Source organism: Sinocyclocheilus grahami, unplaced genomic scaffold, assembly GCF_001515645.1.
Source record: "Sinocyclocheilus grahami isolate Dianchi unplaced genomic scaffold, SAMN03320097.WGS_v1.1 scaffold55.1, whole genome shotgun sequence".
In the NCBI taxonomy this organism is placed as follows: Eukaryota; Metazoa; Chordata; class Actinopteri; order Cypriniformes; family Cyprinidae; genus Sinocyclocheilus; species Sinocyclocheilus grahami.
Window position 1 is genome coordinate 245,845 of NW_015505234.1, and position 23,537 is coordinate 269,381.

Consider the following 23,537-nt stretch of genomic DNA (forward strand, 5'->3'; position numbering starts at 1 on the left):
GCAGCTATAGTGTCTTAAATGCTGTCCCACTATTATACTGGCAGGCAGATGTTTTATAGGTCTTATGTCTTCGTAATGGAACCATAAGCGAATGGGACACTGAACACCATTGCACATTAACCGGGTGCTAAATACTAAAACAGGAAAGGAAACGCTGTGCATGGTTGTTTGACCACTTTGTTTAGTTTCAGATGAGTACCAGACATGTGATTGGCATGATGATCAGTTTGCTTTGTCAATTCACATCTGTATTACATTTGAGAATGATTTGAACAATGTATGAAAATTTATTAATGTTTTAAATTAACTTGTATCACTAAATAACATGATTAATAGCAAGATGGACTGGAATTTTTTTAATGAAAATATATTAAACATATATTTCCAGTTATGCAATTTACAGTAACATATGTCAATATCATTCAAATCCTTGAACACAGACTTGAGAACAGAATAACAGTACAACATATATCAGGTCTCCGTTTGGCTTAAATGCTTATTTTTTTTCTTTCTTTTTTTTCAACTGGATAAGGATTTTGACTATATGCACAACAACATGTTGCAGTACTTAAAAAGTTTAATTAATTTCATTAAACTACTTTTCTGACATTCTTAAATTTAGAATACAACCAACTGGGAGCTCAAAGACAGGGCGAGGGAAGTTGAGGCAGGTGGTTCAGGTTTCCATTCAGAAACAGATGCAATGGAGGAAGAGTTTTACACAAGCTGGTTTTGGATATAGTATATTTGTGCACTGAACGCCTCAGTCTGTGTTGGATGAGGTGTGATATCTGAGAGACAAAGGATAGAAATAAAATCAGGAACTCTCAGGATGTTGTTGCCACAATGCACCTGTCCAGCAGGAAGTGGCACTACAGTGGAGGTCAAATGATGCTGAAGGACTAAATATTCGCTCTTCTTATGAACATAATCAGATCTCAAATAACGACATGATATGTTATCAAACTAGCCTAAAACATGTCAGAGAGGCACAGCCATGAGCAGGCATTTGAGATCTTACAGGCAGGGAATATTTCATGAAATTTTCGCAAAAATTTCAAAAGTAGTCCAAATTGGATGATGTGTTCTTCACCGCTTTTTGTTGCTTTGCATTGTTATATATGTGTAAATAAGACACCTGAACTCTCACAGTAAATAAGAATGTCTCATGTCTGCCAATAGGCTCACTCCCAGCATGCTTTGCATTCAGCCTCTTTGAACAACAGCAAAAGGATAAATGTTAAATGCCATTTTTGCTTCCAACAGGCACAATTCATTAAAAAAGCCTCCATTGTTGATCTTCTATGGAAATGGTTGTACTTCTACATACATGTTTAAAACCTTAAACACCTTAAGTCAGTATATCATAATATTAATAATGACAATTATAATAATCAGAGCAATAATTACAGTTTAGCTATAATAATGCATAATGTCTTAAATCTACTCTTTAGATATTTTCCTTCTCTTTCTCCTCCCTTGTTCAAAAAGTTCCTCAACCGTCTGCATTTGCCCCATTACACTGTCCCCAACATACAGCAACTTAAATATTTACAATGATTCATTTACAACCAATGGCTCTGCCCATTCATCAGCTTGTCCTTTTTGGAGATTAAAAGCTTGTGGCATAGGGTACATTTGTCCAGTGAGTTTAAAACAGGCTCTGTGCCTGTACTGTCCCGGGGCGCGTTCACCCCTGCACTCATATGGACAGTAGCTGATTGAGTGCCATGCAGAATTGCTGGGTGCAGCAAGCGAGCTCCTGCACCCTCTCTGTCATATCTCTTGCAGCCCCTGGCGAGGGGTACTGCAGGGCTGCTGTCTTGGTGCTGACCACAATGTCTTTGAGCTTTTCGCATAGTGTGTTGCTGTGCTGGGCCACCCTGGTGCGAACCTCGGGAGACTTGGCTTGCCTGGAGAGCGTGTCTCCAATGAAGACAAGCTTGTGAGCGCTGAGGATGACGAATTTGCTGTGGGCGACGAAGATTTTGGGCGGCTGGTTGTTGTTGATGGAGGAGTAGAACGCGTCGATGGCGTTGGTGAGCGTGGTGATGTTGGCCTCGCACTGCTCCATGTAAAAGAGCAGCAGCTGCCGGTCGCCCATACACAGCTTACTGCGCGGCGTCTGCGGGTAGTGTGAGGGCGGAGTCCAGGCCGAAATATCATTGTTGATTGGTCGGGAGACCTCGTGCTCCAGTCGTTCAAACTGCTTCAGCTGTTGGGGACATGAGCGAGTAATATTGTATTTAATAGATAAACAAAAAATACTGTTGTAAAAAGTGTTACATTGCATATATATGTACAAATAAAATATGACATTATTTAATCATTTATTTGTTTACATATGTATTTATATAATAAAATTTGCACAACTACATGTGGCTTTGAAAGGCATCATGAAGTATATAAATAAATGTATATAAATAATTTACAAATTAATAATAAATGTAAATACATTTATATAAATACCATGATGCCTGCCATATTTGAGGGCTTTAATTGATTGTGTTCTGTGATTATTGCATTTATTGGTGTTATTTTATTAGATGCATTTCTAAATTGTTACATTTCTAAATTTTCTCCCACGACAAAATGATATTGTGTCACTTTGTAGAGAGTTCTGTGAATAAGGTGTTATAGTCTCATATACCTGTTGCTGTTCCAGCAGAGTCTTATTGTGTTTGATGCTCCCTTTTTCCAACAGCTGTCTTTGGGTCTTTTCAAACTCTTCTTTACCCTAAAATAGAAAATGAAAATACATTTTGTAATGAATAAATAGTTTACTGTCTATGGATAGGTGGGTAGACAATAGTAATGCATGTTAAAAACTTAAGTCACAACTTTAAAGCAAAAAAGTACAAGATCAGGTTAAATTACTTGTGCATAAGCAAATATTTTTTTACGAAGCCACAACCAACATACAACTGTTCCCACTGTTTTTAAATAAAAAACTAAATTGAATCCCATCCATTGAGTTCCTTCAATTCAATTAATGTGCACTGAAAAAATGTCAGTTTAGTCCACCAGGGGGCAATGTAATATCACTGTGAAACTCGACACATTTTCCGCTGTGGAAAATATTACTGTACAGAAATCCTATGCCCATTCAAACATGCCCCCTCTGATTTGTGAGCTAAAATGATTTTTAAATGCAACTTAAAACAATATATCTCTCTGATATTTAAATTGCACAATTATTGTAGATAAAAAAGTGTTTGTCTAAAACACTGTGGTAGAAATGAGCAAATATGGTCAGCCCAACTGAGTCATAGCTTTCACAAAACTATTAAAAATAAAATACTATATAATATATTATATAACATAGTTTTTATAATTTAAATTATACCGTTTATAATAAAATCATACAATGATATATATACTAAAAAATAATAAATCAAATATATAAAAAATAAACTATATACCAATATTGCAACGCCTGTTTGCGTTGCAATATTGAATAAACTAAGCAAGTTTTTTATTTTAGTTTCTTTCTTTTTTTTCGTATTTTCTTGTTTTGCCTAGGGCCCTCAATAAGCCAGGACTGCTAATGAAAAAAACATATGCATGACCTGACTAAAAGATGAAGAAATATCTGTGCGACTGAACAAAATTGATCTTGTCTGCTCCGTTTCAGTGGAAGTTTTGACAGAACCACACAGCAGATGTGCAACAGCTTGTGCTAAAGGAAGATGTATGTGGGCTTTAAGGAAAAGCAGGTCTGCACATGCAGTCATAGTGATTGATGAAAAGGCCTGAGGCTTGACACATTGGGGATTACAGGCAGAGCCCACATAAAGATGCATGTAGTCCATTGATTATATCAGTGACTGAGAACATACACCTGGATACTGTTCTCAAAAGGAAACAAATTAATATTTTGCAATGACTTTATATTTAGCGTACCTGTAAATGGACATAGTCGTAATCCTCCATCCAACCCTCCTCTGTTGTCTCGTACGGCCTGTCTGCAGTCTCTTCCTCGGCTGAGAATTTGGGAGGGGAGGGTAATGGGCGGGACTGGATGTTAGCCCGTTCAGGTGTGCCTGACTGATAGGCTGAGATGTTGTTGTTGTTCGTCAGCTGACCCAGCATGTCACCAGTATGAGGGACAGGCGGCAACGGCAGTTGCTGCTGTTTGTTTGTCCGTTTGAAGAGCAAAGAGGCATTGCCATGGAGAAACGATGCTAACTGCTTGGTGTCGTCGGGCACGCCACGGGCACACATGACCAGCCGGTCTAGGTCGTCCCCACCGGTGCCTGTAGAAGGTGCCATCAAAGCCGCGGGGGACCAGCCCAAGGAGTCCAGCGCTTGACTGTAACTCACCAGACCTTGGAAGGCCTCCTCCATCTTCTGCACCTGCTTGCTGAGCTTGGTCTGCAGTGTACGGTCGGTGGCCTGGGTGGCGTTGGCTACGGCACCTCTGGCGAACTCCAGCAGGTCCCTGACAGCCACACGAATGCGGTCCACGGCCTGTCGGATGGCAGGGAGGTTGGACTCCATCTGAGTGGGGCTGCGCCAGTTCCCACTGATGAATGACATGAGGAGGGACACTGAGCTCTCCACGGCCTGTTGATGACGGGACAGTCGCTCCATGGCCTGGTCTAGATCCAGGAGCAGCAGGCGGCCGGGCCCGGAAGATTCCCGCACCGGCACCATGTCTAAAGAGGACGTTGAGAGGTTGCTGCGGGTGCTTCCCGTGCTGGACGCCGACAGGCGTTTGAAGCTCACAGTGAGCTCCTCGGTGGCCGCTGCGTCACGCACCACCTGCGGAGGCACATCGTACACATAATCGCCTGATTCTTCGCCCGCTGGTCGCTCGCGGGGGAAGTCATACACATCTGCAGGATGGTGGTCCTGTGGGCTGCCCTTTCGCAGGCTGGCAGGGATGTCATAAATCTCCTGGCCCTCAGGCTGACGTTTTCCTATTAGCTGAGGAGGAGGAACATCATAGACATCCTCTGGTATGGGAGGCTCGGGACCGCCTAGGATCTGAGATAGATAAGCCTGGTTTTGATTCTCCAGACTCTTCATCTTTGCAAAGTGAGGAGGAACGTCATACGTTTCCTCCCTGATTGGACCATCTGGAACATCTTTGCTGACAGATGGAGGAATGTCATACACCTGTAAAGAGAAATAATGTGTTTACCAAAACTAGCCTTGTATGATCACAACTGAACTCATTAGGGATGTACCGATTATTAAAATGCTGGCCAATACAATCATTTTAAATGATAAAGTGAATTTAGGCATCACAAAATTATAATATTATGTTTAATAAATATTAAAATGTTAAAAATGGATATGCATTTTGAAATTTGCTAAAGACATTTAACAGTGTTATTAAATTATTAGTGTTTTTAAAGATCAACTTAAAGTAAGCTTTAGAAGATGATGTATCCAAATAATCAACTTTGTTCTATTTTCCTTGATTTTCATATCCATGTATTCGTTTATGATTTATTGTTTTTTTTATTTTATTTTGTGTTTATGCTTATATTAATCCTCATTATATATTCATATTCAAATACTGTTACTCATTTATGTTTTCATTTTATTTTATGTATATTCACTGCCCGAGTAATGATGTTTTTCAGAACTAGTCATTAACGGTAGTCATTAACATATTACTAGATGTTCTTTTCTAGAAACTGTGTTTTTGAATATGAAAAATATGATATTTAAAAGTGCTTATTTTGCTATATTTTTTCTAAAGTTGTGGACACTGTCTAACCACACATCTATTTTTAACCGCATTATTTGACAGTTCACGATGACCTAGCCCAGGGGTAGGTAAGTTCGGTCCTAGAGAGCCGCAGTCCTGCAGAGTTCAGCTCCAACCCTGAAAAAAAAAACTCACCTGCCTATAGCCTTAGTAATCCTGAAGACATTGATTAGCTTGTTCAGGTGTGTTTGATTAGGGTTGGAGCTGAACTCTGCAGGACTGCGGCTCTCTAGGACTGAACTTGCCTACCCCTGACCTAGCCTAACCTGACCCATAGTCGATACAACAATATGATATAATGGATAAGTATATGGAGTAGAGGTCGACCAAAATGGGTTTTTCACTGGCCGATGCCGATATTTAGAAATCAGGGCAGCCGATGGCCGATATATGATGCAGATTTTTTGGGCCGATTTTCTTTTTTTTCCCCATTCATCTCATGAAAGTGAGTTTGAGTAAATGATTATTGCAGGGTACAAGATAGTAATGGTAGTAGTAGCCCAATTTAGAGTAATAATACATGGCTCAAAACTTAAGCACATTCTCAAAACAGTTCTGAAGGATGCTTTTTGTTTATCTTTGCTGACAGACAGTGTTCCCCACAGACTGCAAATTAATTATCTGCCAGCAGGAGGCGCTTTGGGAGCTGGAGATATAGCGGTTTCCCCGGTAAAGGCTGTAATCAAATAAGCGCTGCTCACAAACGCTATCAGGCATTACAGGAAAGACGAAATGAAAATGACATCAAAGCTTTTCTGAAGACAGTCGGTTCTTTTCAAAGATACATTCATATAAAAACACCCGCGCTGCATTTTAATTTTGAAACGTGAAGCGCTCATTTTATTCAATGAAGTATAAGCCTTTTGGAAAATCTATTTGTGGCGGTCAGTTTTGATATTGTGATGAGCTGCCACAAATAACTCAGTGTACAGGAAACACTGGACACTGCTATAAGTCAAATGGCCATAGTGATAACAAAAATAAAAGATTTCACACATATTGCACTGCCTGCATAACTGTTTAAGAGTGCACTGGCCACGAGCGAATATATGACATCGTGGAGGCTAATGTCAGGCCCACAGACACGCCCACAGACACATTTCATGAGGAAAGTTAACGTGCATGTTATAATCAGCCCAGAAGTTTCGTCTGAATTGAACGTGTTTCTACTTTCACATGCAAATGACTTGCACTTATGAATGATAACTTTCATTCAATTCAATTCTAGTAGGGTAAAACGTAATCCCGCTTTCGAAACGGTCTGTTTTGCCCTGCCATCATTAGCTGAGGTTATGTGTGAACAAGTCGCGGCTGCAGCCTGCAGAGTAGTGTTGGGTCGTTCTTGAACGATTCGTTCGTTTTGAACGAATCTTTAATGTGACTCAGGAAGAACGAGTCGTCTCGGGGAGTGATTCGTTCAGTCGCGCATGCGCAACATCCTATAGCTTCTGCACTGGAATTAGTCAAGTAGTTCACCTGGTTCAAGTCTTCGGGTTTTTCCGAGTCGTTCGTTCATCACGTGACAGCCCCATAAGTTTACAAAATGCAGTCTGAGCTGGAAAGAGAATTGATTAGTTCATCTCTCGAGTCTTCAGGTTTTTCGAGTCGATCGTTCATCACATGACCGGACAGGCCCAATCCCGAAGACTTGTCAGATAAGAGGTGGTGAGCTAATCATAGACTGAAGACCCAGGTAAACAATGAATTAATTTTTTCTGTTTCTTATAGCAGTTTTGTATTGTTTGTAGTGTGATCAACGTTTGCATAAGTAGTAGACATATTAGGGAAGTAACACGTAACATTTTAATTATATTTTGTTAACATGAACGAAATGTCTCGAAAAATTCATTCATTTTGCTGAACGAGACTCAAAGGTCCGAGTCGGTAAAATGATCCGAACTACCCATCACTACTGCAGAGCGTGAGCTGCTCCGTCTCCCGCAGCCAGCCAGAGGGAGTTCCGCAACAACGCTTAGCTGCCCGCCAGTGCGCCTGCCTATAAATCGGCCTAATTTGCAGCACAATCGGCCGATGCCGATTAATTAAAACATTTTTATTAAAAAAATAATTATCTCTATTAATCTCTAGACCTCTAATATGGATAAATGGATATATACAGAGGGTACGGAAAGTATTCAGACCCCCTTAAATTTTTCACTCTGTTATATTGCAGCCATTTGCTAAAATCATTTAAGTTAATTTTTTTTCCTCAGTAATGTACACACAGCACCCCATATTGACAGAAAAACACAGAATTGTTGACATTTCTGCAGATTTATTAAAAAAGAAAAACTGAAATATCACATGGTCCTAAGTATTCAGACCCTTTGCTGTGACACTCATATATTTAACTCAGGTGCTGTCCATTTCTTCTGATCATCCTTGAGATGGTTCTACACCTTCATTTGAGTCCAGCTGTGTTTGATTATACTGATTGGACTTGATTAGGAAAGCCACACACCTGGCTATATAAGACCTTACAGCTCACAGTGCATGGCAGAGCAAATGAGAATCATGAGGTCAAAAGAACTGCCTGAAGAGCTCAGAGACAAAATTGTGGCAAGGCACAGATCTGGCCAAAGTTACAAAAAAATTTCTGCTGCACTAAGAGCACAGTGGCCTCCATAATCCTTAAATGGAAGACGTTTGGGACGACCAGAACCCTTCCTAGAGCTGGCCGTCCGGCCAAACTGAGCTATCGGGGGAGAAGAGCCTTGGTGAGAGAGGTAAAGAAGAACCCAAAGATCACTGTGGCTGAGCGCCAGAGATGCAGTCGGGAGATGGGAGAAAGTTGTAGAAAGTCAACCATCACTGCAGCCCTCCACCAGTCGGGGCTTTATGGCAGAGTGGCCCGACGGAAGCCTCTCCTCAGTGCAAGGGTAAACAATGAATTAATCTTTTCTGTTTCTTATAGCAGTTTTGTATTGTTTGTAGTGTGATCAACGTTTGCATAAGTAGTAGACATATTAGGGAAGTAACACGTAACATTTTAATTATATTTTGTTCAAATGAACGAAATGTCTCGAAAAATTCATTCATTTTGCTGAACGAGACTCAAAGGTCCGAGTCGGTAAAATGATCCGAACTACCCATCACTACTGCAGAGCGTGAGCTGCTCCGTCTCCCGCAGCCAGCCAGAGGGAGTTCCGCAACAACGCTTAGCTGCCCGCCAGTGCGCCTGCCTATAAATCGGCCTAATTTGCAGCACAATCGGCCGATGCCGATTAATTAAAACATTTTTATTAAAAAAATAATTATCTCTATTAATCTCTAGACCTCTAATATGGATAAATGCTGCAATATAACAAAGAGTGAAAAATTTAAGGGGGTCTGAATACTTTCCGTACCCACTGTATATATTCCTTGTGCCTACTCTGATTCCTACCTTCTTTTCTACTTTTACCTTTACTCTTTAGTTTTTCTTCTACTTCTTTCTTCTGTTTCTTTTACTTTTCCCCTCTCCTTGCATTCTACTTATATCTTAATTCTTTTGGGCTATTCTTCTGATATTCACTACTTCATCCCTTAAATATAATAATTTTGAATACTCTGTACTTTAGTACAAAATAGAGGAAATGAAAATGAACAATGTCTAAAGTTGGATGATAACCAATAGATACTTAAAAAAAATCTATATACATTTATAACACTATACTTTGTGTTTTATTTATTGGTATTAAAATACAGGAAACTAGATCATGCTGATGGCAGATTTGACATCGTTGTCCCTTCTAATCAGCATAATCAATCTCTCAGTACTTTTTTCCTCTTTAGGGACCTCATATAAACACTATTGTGGACTTTTTCTGAAGCTTCCCTTCACCAATATAGAAGTTTACCAAACTATAATGACTTCTGCTTCTGAAAACCCCTTAAATGTGAAAAGGGTCTATATGGAACCCAAATATTGTGCACTTCTAGAATCAATTTAAAGTTATACACACTTAGGATTTGCTAAATGAACCAAGTGTTCCACTCTTCCAAGTGACTTTTTTGTTTTTTGTGGAACAGCTTGCACTAAACACTGAAAAAGGTGTCCTGTGTGACTGACGAGCCGATCAGAAATTCTTTCTGCTTGTGAATCATTTTACATTGTAGGGTTTACTGTCATTGGGTTGGTTGAGATGTCATTAGTGGGAAGAGTTTTGAAGGGATGGCATGTGTTTGTAGCAGGCGGCCTAATTCAGTTGCCAGGTCTGGCTAAAGGTAGCAAAATAACGGAAATCTCTTACAGATCCTATTCTGTTGTACTTCATCATAGTAAGACCATCAGTATTGTTTTGTTTCAGGAAACACAGATCTCTTTAACCCCCATTAATGTGCCGATCAAAGGTGTAAATAAAACCGGAGTGTAATTGATTTGTGTCAGTCTTGTATGGAGACAAGAATGGAGTGTTACCGTTTGTTGGTAGTGCAGCTGGCTCTTGTCCACACTAGGTGGAGTGTCATAGATGTCCTGACCATCTCTACTGGGTGGGCCTTTCATAGCCATGGGAGGAGTATCATAAACCTGTGACCCAGAGAGAAACAGGGTAAAAAAGACACATAAAACTCATTTTCTAGTTTTAATAAGGTAAATAATTGAATTAAATCACATTCAAGACAAAAATCTGCGGCTATCAGTAGATCTGACCTGTAAAGGAAGTAGCTATTTAATAAAAATACAGATACTAAATAAATTGAAATTTGTGTTAGTTGAAAAGAATCTAACAGGGAGGAGCTGTTTCTTTCATTTATGCTACATTCCTTTCTACTTTCTCCTACATACTTTGCCCTTTTTTGTCTTTTTCTCTCTTTTCCTTCCACCCTTGTTTTTTGTGCATGTTGGAGAAGAATTGGAATTGAGGCAACTGGATGAATGGGGGTCGAAGGCAACACAGGTACACCCGATAGCGGACACACTCCCACTGATGGGGAGAGATTACAGGAGCACGACCTCAGACAGGAACAGCTGGAGGAAATCAGCAGTGCTGCAGAGATGCTGACCTCCACCTTCACCCACAATCTCTCTTTCTTTGCTACCTGTCCAGTGGCTCTGTGGTCAGGCTGAGACTTTGAACATGTGCGATAGTAAAGAAGAGCCCTTAGCGGAGGTATGCAGAGCGAAAAAATGACCATTTTAACAACAAGGACAAAGATTACATTGTGTGAAATATTATAAAAGTCACTTCTTTAAAAATCCTACAATGTGATTTTCTGGATTTTTTTTCTCATTTTGTCTCTCATAGTTGAGGTATACCTATGATGAAAATTACAGGCCTCTCTCATCTTTTTAAGTGGGAGAACTTGCACAATTGGTGGCTGACTAAATACTTTTTTGCCCCACTGTATGTTGTCCTGTGGCAAACTACTCTGTACTGTCATTGTTTTAGTGATTCATGTCACTCTGTAACATATACTACTGTACAAAAGTGTAGGATCAGTACAATTTGTTAATGTTTTTGATGTCTTATGTACACCTAGGCTGCATTTATTTGAAAAAATAAAAATGTAATTAAAAAAGAAATAGTAAAAACAATAATATTGTGAAATATTATTGCAATTTAAAATAACTGTTTTCTATTTTAACATATTTTAAAATGCAAATTATTCCTGTTCTGGCAAATCTGAATTTTCAGCACTCTAGTCTTTACTGTCACATGATCCTTCAGCTAAACTGCTGAATATTTGTGTGGAAACTGTGATACATTTTTTCTGTATTTTTTGATGAATAGAAAGTCCAAAAGAATAGCATTTAAAAAAAAAAAAAATAGAAATCTTTTGTAATGTTATAAATGCTTTTAATCTCACTTTTGATCACTTTAATTTGTCGATGCTAAATAAATAGTTGTAAAAAAAAAAATTCTTAATCACCAAACATTTGAATGGTAGTATAATTCAGGTATTTTACAAAGACATATATCCACACACATATATTTATTTCTATCTACATATGATTATCATCATTTTATGTTTATGTATGACAAATCTGCCCCAAAGGTATAGTAAAAATAAACCTCCCCACATTGAAATATCATATACTTCATCTGATTTTTAGAAATATCTAAAAAAAAAAGTTTTCAATTAGAGACTAACCCTATCCACCAAGGAACCCTTTTTAGATTTTTGTAAGAAAATAAATGTACATATTTTATTTATGGAACATTTTTTCCATTTGAGGGTGCCCGCAGATGTATAGTTAAGTAAACCCACACACACAGAGCTATGCATGCATTCTCAACTCTACAACAACAGCATTGACTTGAGTTTCAGAACGTGCTATAAATGAAGTGTGACTTCCTGTCCCAATGCTCTGTCAAACCTGTGACAACTGATATAATCAGTTTAAATAATGCCTGCAGCTCAGCTGGTACAAACAAGAAAAAATAACCACAAACACAAAAACACACGCACACACAAAGTCTCACAGTGCTCGAATGTTAGTAAAGGATTAAAACCCACTAAACGTTTTATAGTGCTAGCAGTAAAAGTGTGATTTTTCCACTACTGCATCTGATATGGGTGAAATGAGGTCAAGGGAATTTGGATTAAGCTGAAGTCTAATCTTGTCTGAGATAGAGTAAGTGTCGCACACACTTAGGGACTGGTAAATTTCAATAGTACATTTTTAGTTTAATATTTATGCATTAATAATATAAACCAGTGGTTCACAAACTGCCCTCTAAGGATTGTAATGGCAGAAAATATATATTATTACAAATGCAGCTTAGACATAGACTTCTTGTTGTCATACAGTACAAGACAGTATTTTATGGACAACTAAAATGTTACAATTCAAGCATTAGCCTATATACCACTCCTTCTTCATTTATTTCTCCCCAGAGCTCCTGATGATTAACGCCTGCTAGTAGCAGTAATCATTGTTTATAACAGAAATAAGTGTCACACACAAAGTGAAAATGTAAAATTTTGTATTTGAATATTAAGAGTTAAAAATCTTATTACTTCTCTAAGATTGGGATGCCACACAACCGTCAAACATCAATTTAAACATTCTGCACCTCAAGTAACAACAACAAATTCACACAGAAGAATCCTTATATATGCCTTTAATGTGTACTAGGGACTTCTGAAGTCACGTCTACTCTACACTTCTAGCAATACTGCACCAATCACACACATACACACACATCCTTACACAAACACCATTAGCATTTATAATGCTGGCCAAACAATGGCTTTCAATCTGTTGTGCGCCCCCAGGAGAGCCTGCAGTCAGAGACTAGGCAGGAGAACCCATGAATACCAAAACCTCTCATTGAACATCCAGCAGCCGCTGTGCCAGCTCCATTTGATTAAACGACCATGTTTTTTGCTCTGTATCGCTCTAATCTGAGAGATGCCGATTTGTTACAATGAACATTTGGAGCGATTTTGAGGTGTAAGTGGTTTGGCTTGCAGCGTTTTTGGTCAGTATGAAAAATTGAGTGAGAAAATTGAGGGAATTTACTAAACAGTTGCTGCACTGTATTTTGGTGTAAAAACCTAAACTTTATTCACTAACCCCTGATTAACCAGTTTAAGGAGATGCTAACTATTAACTATCATGAATAAATTAAATACCTGATTCTTTCTCCTAGGCTTTAATATATGGTAACATCCTCCATAACTAAGTAATTTGCTTGATTCAATAACTGAGATTAGTGAATTATATTGAGTGAAACGTGCTAAAAAATGCAAATAGCAAGTGCCAATAAACAATGCTATCAGTGGCCACAATTCATTCTTACTGAATTCCCTCCAGTGTTTTATGTTTGTTTCATGCCATTTATGTTTGTACACTTCTGCCGGAAATACTGTTATTATAATAATGAGTGATGTGCCTCGTCTCATCTGCCTTGTTTAGTCCACTCCTCTGTCATTTACAGCATGTGGTCGGGTCTTTGCTGCCATCCATGTTTCTCTTATTCTCTCTGTATGGCTGTGCTGCAGGCTGCGTGTATGTTGGAATTGAGGTCTGGGTATTCGTGGCCTTTGCCGTGAGCCAGGCTTTGTCTTTTTCCCTCAGCCCTAGTGTGTGTGTGTGTGTGTGTGTGTGTGTTTGCTGCAGTGTGCTGCACTGAAGGACTGATCTCACTGACAGCACATTCCCTCTCATATACACACAGTGCACACACATGTGCACACACAGCAGTCTCGAGACATTCTGCTTCACACACACATACAATGCTGACCTTCTTTTTGAAATGCCTCCAGACACTGAAATATCTACTTCCACTGCAAGTAATGCATGACCTCATCTAAAAATAGGCATGCAATCATCGAGCCAACAGGAATATAAGGATGCAGGAAGAAAGAGAGAGGAAGAAAGAGCTAGCAAAAGAGTCAAAATGAATGAATGATGGAAAGATAGAGGATGAAAGCAAGAACAAATGAAAGTAAAAGAAAGTGTGCAAGAAACAGAAAATAGAGCACAGAAATGAAAAACAAGACAAGAAAAATCAAGCAAAAGGAAGTGTGAAAGAAAGCAAACTAAAGTGAAAGAACATAAACAAAGCAAAAGAAAGCAAAATAGGGGAATAAAAGACCAAAAAAGTGAGATAAATCAAAAGAGTCAGCAAAAGAAAGCAAAGGTGAGTGTTAAAGAAAGAAGCAAAAGGAAAAGGAAAAACAACAAGAGCAAAAGAAAAACATTACTTTTGAAAAGAGTGAGCGAAAGAAAGCAAAAGAGTGTGAATGAGAAAGTGGGAGCAAAAAATTGAGAGAAAATTATCAAGAAAGAAAGAAAGAGAAACAGAAAGATTTTATATTCTCCCTGCTTGTATTATTAATGAAAGTGGAGGTTCTTCACTGGAGTCCGGCAGAGTACGTGATGATCATCTATCACACACACACTGCAGACATCTGAGATACACTTAAAGACTATTATCATCAATAACTGGCTCATCCACAAATTACTAGATATCAAATAACCTACAGCGTAATGACTTCACATGGACATTATAGTGCATATGAAACTCAACACAGTGACACAATCAGTGCACACAGGGCCATGTGATGCTTCTGTTCAGATTAATTCTTTACCTGTTGACTGTACTGGGTGCGGGTGGGCGGCACGTCATAGATATCCTGGGTGGGTGGGAGGTGTCTGGGGACGTCATACTCATCCTGTTCATTTTTCCCCGTGTCATACACATACACTTGACCAACCCGCGTGGGAACAACCACCTAAGAGACAGAAAGAAGAAAACAACTGCATGAGACTGTGTGAATGAATGGCTAGGCACATAAAGGAGGATAAAGATGCTGCTCTGATGGCGCCATTCATACCAGGTTAACACAGACACTACTACAACAAATCTGGGGTCTCAAAGGTCACTGTGGGAACAGGGGCCGTCCTTTTGTCAGCCTGTTTACCTTCTGTCTTAGGCTTTGAGGACTGAGCTGACTGTGTGAGCCTGGAAAATTAAAACAAGCTACGACCTCACATTTGTACAATGCCTGAGACATAATACCAATCACAACACACACTCAGATGAGCTGTTCACAAGGATTGTAGCATATGCAGCTAACGCACACTCATAGAATACTGTGATATTTGGGATGCACGATATATTGGTAGCATTTATTTATTAGCCAATATTATTATTATTATTATTATTTTGGTATCTGTCAGTATTAGATATTTAATTGTCATTTCCTCTATTTATATATTTAGATCAGTACAATAAATATATTCACATTGTAAATTGAAAAAAAGTACATTGTCTATTGTTAATAGTGTAGCTCACACAGAAATCACTTTCAAACCAAGCAGCTCTCTGTTGGTCAACTTCATTTCGCATGACCAACTTAACCTTAATAGTTGACAACTGATATTAGAGGCTTTTTAAAAATTATTATTTATATATATATATTTTTTATTAGTTGATACTGTATATTTAATTGTACATGCTCATTACTAAACGCATTTTTACATTTAGATTACCTTTGCTGTCGAAGCTCACTCACTTAAATGAGTTTGTTTCTTCATTGGAACATATTTGGAGAAATTTAGCATTACATTACTTGCTCGCCAATGGATCCTCTGCAGTGAATGTACACTTGACCAATCCGCGTGGGCACAACCACCTGAGAGAGAGAAAGAGGAAAACAACTGCATGAGACTGAGTGTGAATGAATAGCTAGGCACATAAAGGAGGATAAAGATGCTGCTCTGATGGCGCCATTCATACCAGGTTAACACAGACACTACTACAACAAATCTGGGGTCTCAAAGGTCACTGTGGGAACAGGGGCCGTCCTTTTGTCAGCCTGTTTACCTTCTGTCTTAGGCTTTGAGGACTGAGCTGACTGTGTGAGCCTGGAAAATTAAAACAAGCTACGACCTCACATTTGTACAATGCCTGAGACATAATACCAATCACAACACACACTCAGATGAGCTGTTCACAAGGATTGTAGCATATGCAGCTAACGCACACTCATAGAATACTGTGATATTTGGGATGCACGATATATTGGTAGCATTTATTTATTAGCCAATATTATTATTATTATTATTATTTTGGTATCTGTCAGTATTAGATATTTAATTGTCATTTCCTCTATTTATATATTTAGATCAGTACAATAAATATATTCACATTGTAAATTGAAAAAAAGTACATTGTCTATTGTTAATAGTGTAGCTCACACAGAAATCACTTTCAAACCAAGCAGCTCTCTGTTGGTCAACTTCATTTCGCATGACCAACTTAACCTTAATAGTTGACAACTGATATTAGAGGCTTTTTAAAAATTATTATTTATATATATATATTTTTTATTAGTTGATACTGTATATTTAATTGTACATGCTCATTACTAAACGCATTTTTACATTTAGATTACCTTTGCTGTCGAAGCTCACTCACTTAAATGAGTTTGTTTCTTCATTGGAACATATTTGGAGAAATTTAGCATTACATTACTTGCTCGCCAATGGATCCTCTGCAGTGAATGGGTGCCGTCAGAATGAGAGTCTAAACAGCTGATAAAATCATCACACCTCTATCTATAATATTGCTTTCTCCAGTGGAAAAAGTTGTCTCTTCTGAATCAGGAGACCATTTTCAAGCGAAAACAGTCCAAAACAGTTCTAAACAAATATGTCAGTGGTTTGTTTTTTTAATACAAACATGCAGTTTTTCGCTTCACAAGACATTAATTCACTGTAGTCATGTAGATTACTTGTGGATTATTATAATGTTGTCATATTATTATAATATTGTAATGTTATCAGCTGTTTGGACTCTCATTCTGACAGTACATATTCACTGCAGACGATCCACTGGTGAGCAAGTAATGCTATGTTCCAATGAAGAAAACTAATCTTGGATGGCCTCAGGGTGAGTACATTTTCAGCAAATTTTTTATTTTTGGATAAACTATTTCTTTAAAAGGACTAATAATCTAATTTAGTGTTTTATTTTTAATTTATTTAGACAAAATAGTAAAGAATTTTAATATGGTGCCTCTCTATGTTTTATCAAATGGATAGTTCTGGCTCTAAGTGAATTTACCACAGTCAAGGGGTTTTGTTCAGCATGAAGCAGAGCAAAATCACCGTAACACATTGCCTCAAGAGGTTTAGTGCTTTAGTATGTTAGTAATGCACTCTGCCCTCTGGAAAACAAGTATTTGATCCTTAATATATAACATGCATGGATGGGCAGCATTGGTTTGTGTGCACTGGTGAGGTGTGTACAGTAATGATCAAGGTGGAGTGAGCTTTATGTAGTTTTCATGATTCCCCGCAGGCCAGTTAAACATGATTGCTGGCCTTTACTCATAACACTGCGTTAATGTGATTACGCACGCTTTCATTCTCGCTCTGTTTCTCCCTTTATCAGTTCACACCAGCCAGTCTATAGGAACGCACTGTGCCAGCCTTGCGTATGGGCATCACTTCTCGCATACTAAACAACAAATACTGACACAGATGCTCATCATGGATGCAGACACAGTTTGTAGAAGTCACTCAATAATCCCAGTACAGGGGTGAATCTCATATGACCAAGACACATTACACCCCCAAATCAAAATAAAGATTAAGATAAAAAAATCATTTTTTGCTTGAAGAAAATAAAGCAAATATTAACGAGCATTAAGTAAAAAGTAAGTAAAAAAAAATAATTTAAATTGGTATCTATACAACTTAGTAAAAAAACAAAATTAAATAAAAATATTTTATTGCAGTATTTTTTACTGTATTAAAAATGAGAATCAAATGTTAGAAATTCATAAAAACATAAAAAATAATATGTAGTTTCTTTATGTAATGAAAATACGAATAAGAAATGTACTTAATTTACATGAAAATGGAAAAAAAATCAATGGTCCTACAAATATGGTTAATTTTTGTGCAAAATATAATTTCTAGATCTGCAAGAGTCTTCACTTATTGTCAGGGAGGGCAAAGCACTGCTTATTAACCACACAGACTCAATGAAGCTTTTCTTTGTGAGGCGTTCATGCTTTGTTAGATTAAATCTAGTGACTATGGTAACCAGGCAAGAGCGACGACAAGACGAGCACAATGGAAAGCACAAGTGCACACGTGTAAAATGCATTTAAAAGAACTATACTGTCTGCCCGACACTGCAGTGTTGCTTGTCATGTATGGAAAGTGCAACATAAATAAAGAAAGAAAGGCTAATGAAAATCCCAGAGATCTTGTATTAATATTTACTCTCCCACTCACACAGCCTGTCACTTTAGATGTGACATCCCTGCTAACCATTCAATTAAGCCGTTCTCATTAAAGAAAGCTGGCAAGCTGTCACCGTTAATTCTCATCTTTCTTTCTTTCTCTCTCTCACTCTCTTTCTCTCGCGCTTCACCTGTTTCACCCCTCTGCCCAATTCTTGCCCCTTTTTTTCCAAATGGCAGTGTAAATTCGATGATAAATACCTTCGGATTTTTTGTTGGTGAGGTAAAGGCATGTTATTGGTGTGAAACCCTATGACCCGTCGACCACCCCGTCCCTTCCTCCAGAACATCCCCACACTCACAACCCCTCTCTCTGACACTGCTATGGTAAATGGCTGCATTCTCCACGGTGCTGTACACACTTTCACACACATTAAGACTGAACTGCAGGTGTTTCATCTGACACATCCACACGTACACAACCTCCGGTGCCATCCCACTTAGCCTGACTCACACAAACAAAGGTGAATCTATGTATGTATGTGTGTATCTATCTAGACGTTCTATCTAGTTTAGTCGGTATTTGTCTAACCATACATCCATCTAGGGGTGTATACTGCAAAAACTGAATAAAGTAATCAAAATACAACACTGTATGAATTAATTATACACTCATTTTTATTAAAGTTAAAAAAATTATTCAGTCAAGAGTAGTGAGTGATTTTCTCTTTTTCTTTAGTTGTCTAATAAACATTAAAGGACACAGACAACAGCAGGTTTATTAAGGCCGGGACACGTCAAGCCAACAATTGGTCATCTGCGAGTGTATGTCGGGCTAGTTTATCTATCTTTCATCAGATTGTAGAGCCACCTTCAAAGCTGTTGTATATTTATAAAATAGTCACAGGCCTGGATATTGATTGGTCAACATACACCATAGTTACCATGCAAAACTGTACCAAACACTAACAGTTTTAATGTGAAACACATGTTTACAGACCTTGTATATCAATGTAGAGCATCCGTAGAATAACATTCTGTTATTGCTTACAGGTCAGAGACTATATGTGACCCTGGACCTGGACCTGGTCTTAAGTCGCTGGGGTATATTTGTAGCAATAGCCAAAAATACATTGTATGGGTCAAAATTATTGATTTTTCTTTTATGCAAAAAATCATCAGGATATAACGTGTTCCATGAAGATATTTTGTAAGTTTCCTACTGTAAATATATTAAAACTGAATTTTTGATTAGTAATATGCAATGCTAAGAACTTCATTTGGACAATTTTAAAGGCGATTTTCTCAATATTTTGATTTATTTTGCATCGTCAGATTCCAGATTTTCAAATAGTTGTATCTCGGCCAAATATTGTTTTAAAAAAAATTGACACTAATGACTGGTTTTGTGGTCCAGGGTCACATATATACATCAACATTGTCCACACTGTGGTTCTTTAGTACTGCACACCGTGTTTTATTTCAATGCTCTCTCAGACCTGTGCTTAGCCTTAAGTAATAGTCACTCCATCCCGCTGAGAGCCTCTGAAGGGCCGGTCGTAATGAACATCGATCAATAATGTGAATTATCAATGAGCGTTGATCTGGGGAGCAGAGATGGCACATGTGGTGGACTGCCCTCATCAATATAGCTGAAAGGGTCTGGTCATAGAGAGTGGGTGGGTCCAGGCCTCCAGCTGTTACAACAATCTCTTGTGGGGAGTGCCTGTAATGATGATGTTACAAAGAGAAAATCACTCCCTGGTGTGGAAGGAAACAATTGGGGAGCGGTGACCGTCTGACTGCGTTGCCCTGCACCATGACAGCTGGCCAATCACAGCAGCTACACGGCCATTAGGTTCAGCCCTGAAGAGAGGGACAGATTGCAAAGGCTGATTTACAAAAGCCCCTGTACCCCCTGCTGCATCGAAGAGCTGTGACCTCCTTACCCCAGCTGACACAATGACACATGCCACCACTCTAAAGAGCGCAGCCAAGATCTGCTGAAGACATTCCAGCCAGACCTAGCTCCTTAGACCATGGATGTCGCTAATTTTAATCTACGCCTGCAAACCGCATACCTGATGTTGAGGATTCTGGGAGATTTCAAGAAGGCTATGATGGTATTATTTGCATTATGAATGCATGCTTAAATTAAAACACTAACTTTTAACTGTGACAAAAATAGATACCCTAATGTTTATTCTGTATCTTTCTCAAAGCTCTTTGTGTTATTCTGTGCTCAACTGCACATTTTTGCTTTCTTTTCCTTAAAAACATCATGCTGAAATTTTATTTCAAAGCTTTTGAAATTTAATCTTTTTCATTTACTCACTTTTGTCATACACTTCTTTTTATTCAGGCTTTCAAATGTTGGAGGTCAGAAGTCGCAGCGCATTTCCTCAACTTACGGCAACAAGAATAATTATATTAATTTAATGACGCCAAACAGAAAATGCAAAATGCTGTGAATGGAGTAATCTGACAAATGCAATTTCAGCCTGTCTCACATTCCACGCAAGCCATTCCTTTCAGTTTCCACTCTTCAAAAGAGTTTCCCATCCTTTTCTAAATCGCATTCACAGATTCAAGGTTGCAATAGTTTAGTAAAGTTAGATTTAGCAAAGTTGAGCCTAAGCTTGGTGTTGATTCAACGCAGTGCCATGAATAACTGCGTCCAGAGGCCTGGAAAATAATGAGGGGTCAAAGTCCAAACCCTAAAGGGCTTCCACATACTTTCACATACACTCTTTCTCTATATAAGTGGCCGTGCATAAGAATTTCCCCTGTAGCCCCCAATCACCGCTCTCGCCTTGGCCATCTGTGAAGCAAGCTGTCCTCTTCACTATGTGCGAAGCGGGGGGTGCAGATCAGGGTTCTGTGTGTTGGCATGATGTACACTTTAGTTTTACCCTCATTTTCGCTAGTCTTGGTTTTTACTTTGGATTATTTTGGATTATTATTTTTGGTTTATTTTGGATGTAGGTCAGTTTCAGTAACAAACATTTGGTGAAAATTTTCTTTTCAAGTATGGGATTTTTAATATATATTAAAGGAATATTCCAGGTTCAGTACAAGTTCCATAGCATTTGGGGTGATTACAACAACAACAACAAAAATAATCATTTAGACTTGTTCATTCTTTGAAAAGAAAAAAAAAGAAGGTTACAGAGAGCCAACTGATTTAGGGTTTATGGCAATATAACTACAGGAGTATTTTGAGCAGGTTTTTTCCATACTAAAATACCACACATAATATTGTTTGCATATTGTGGCTATGCTATTGAAACTGATTGAAAATAACGAAATTTAGTATTTTAACATTTAAGGATTAGCCCCATTCACTTCCATTGTTAGTGCCTCAGTGTGGCCCAGATTTTTGCTGTTTTTAAAGAAAAGAAGGGACAAGTGCAATTTATCGAAGGACATTTGCAATAATGCCTTTACTAAAGGTATTGTCATGGTTGACAGTGGTCCACACATGCCCTACTGAAACATGTCCATCACAGCGATGAGACATCTCTAGGCTACAGCTGTGGACATGTGAGCACAGGCTGTGGAGAGCTCAGCTGGGCTCAGTGACTTGGTGTGATGTGGGTGCCAGTGGCGCCTCATCTGGACCACGGACACACACATACATGCTATCCCACAGAGAACTGCCTCCCTTGGGCATATCTGCAGATGTACTAGATACACTTTCGCTTGAATCCCTTTGAGTTGGTTTTGGAAGTCCACTTTTGTGTTTTATGTAAACCTGAGTGAGTCAAAGCTTGCCTTTGGTTGTTTTAGTGGACAGTTTAATGTAGGGAACCTCTCAAAATAGTTAATATCACTTAAATGCAGTGTTTGCTGCAGTGATATTCAGTGGCACCACTGCTGAAGTTCCTTGGCAAAACAAAAATGTATTCTGAGTTAAATATGAAAAAAGACATAGAGCTGATAGAAAAACATGAAAATATATTACACAGAAATTATATTGTTTAGTTTATTATGTTTGGATCAATAATGAGGAAAGGGTTTCCTTTCTGCAAAAACAGAATTCAGTAGGAAACATTTTGTGCACCTAATCCTTCAAATTGGGCTAGTTAAAACTCAAAACTTAAAGGGTTTAAGTAAAGATTGCTGTCGGGTGACCCAGATCAGAAGCTTCATCCCTGAAACATTAACAGCCATGGCAGCAAAGAGCCAAAAACCAGAATGAAACAGAAAAGGGGGGTAGTGGTTAGGATTTATAGCCCATATACCCATGCTCATCCTCTGCTGTGGAATTAATCAGTGGCTAATTAGCTCACACTTGTGAATCTGAGCTTTGCTTGGGGCCAGTGCCATGTGGCATGTGCCACATGTGAGGGTGTGTGATGAGATGGCTGGTGGGACGGGAGGCCAGAGGGGCTCCTGGAGACAGAGCACCCCCGGGTACTAAACCACACAGATCTCCAGTAACAGCCCCCCCAAAGCCCTCTGACACATGCCCCACATTACTGCCATGAGCGGACTGGGCGTGAAACGTCCCTTAAAGATATGTTTTAACCATCATTTATTAGTGCTACTTGTTAGGACACTACAAAATAATCCTTTACACTTAAACCACCTGCAACTATGCAAAACCCCCTGGCAACCACCTAGAGCACTTTAGTAACCACAAAACAATATGTTAAAAACCACTAAGAACTCTTATGCTACTGTACATTTTATTATTAGGACAACAGAGAGAAGACAGGAAATTATGGTGGACAGGAATTGGATCAGAAATAAAAGCCAGATTCAAATCATGTCAACATGCTCTAACCGCTAAGCTACATCTTATTATGCTAATGTGAACCGTCATCCTGTAGATAGAATACACTGATTGATATATTTATTGTTAAGATTTCTGTGAGAACCATTAAGCACATCATTCTGTCTCCCAAGTTTGTTTACTGAGTTTCTTGAGCATATTCTTCCCTTTGGTCATTCTTTCTCTTTTTCCCTTTATTTTTCACAAACAATTTACCTGATACGCATAAGTGGCATTTATTCAAAGCAGCTCAGCATATTGTCTTTCTATCTTTTTGTTTTAGATTTCTGTGAGAACCATTAAGCACATCATTCTGTCTCCCAAGTTTGTTTATTTGTTTCTTGAGCATATTCTTCCCTTTGGTCATTCTTTCTCTTTTTCCCTTTATTTTTCACAAACAATTTA

General features: G+C 38.5%; 1 protein-coding gene across 3 annotated transcripts in view; it reads right to left on the reverse strand.

Annotated features, from left to right (window-relative positions):
- Positions 1–347: 347 nt before the first annotated feature.
- The window catches only part of LOC107583722 (breast cancer anti-estrogen resistance protein 1-like), a 46,900-nt gene continuing 23,710 nt past the window's right edge, over positions 348–23,537 (reverse strand). For 2 of the 3 annotated variants that reach the window (XM_016270005.1, XM_016270004.1), the window contains exons 3-7: positions 14,747–14,890; positions 10,122–10,232; positions 3,904–5,121; positions 2,651–2,737; positions 348–2,215 (exon numbers count right to left, since the gene is read on the reverse strand). In XM_016270005.1, coding sequence (XP_016125491.1) covers positions 1,703–2,215; positions 2,651–2,737; positions 3,904–5,121; positions 10,122–10,232; positions 14,747–14,890 — 2,073 coding nt within the window. In that variant the 3' untranslated portion in view covers positions 348–1,702. The remainder of the gene's footprint in view (positions 2,216–2,650; positions 2,738–3,903; positions 5,122–10,121; positions 10,233–14,746; positions 14,891–23,537) is intronic. The other variant, XM_016270006.1, reaches the window with a different exon arrangement.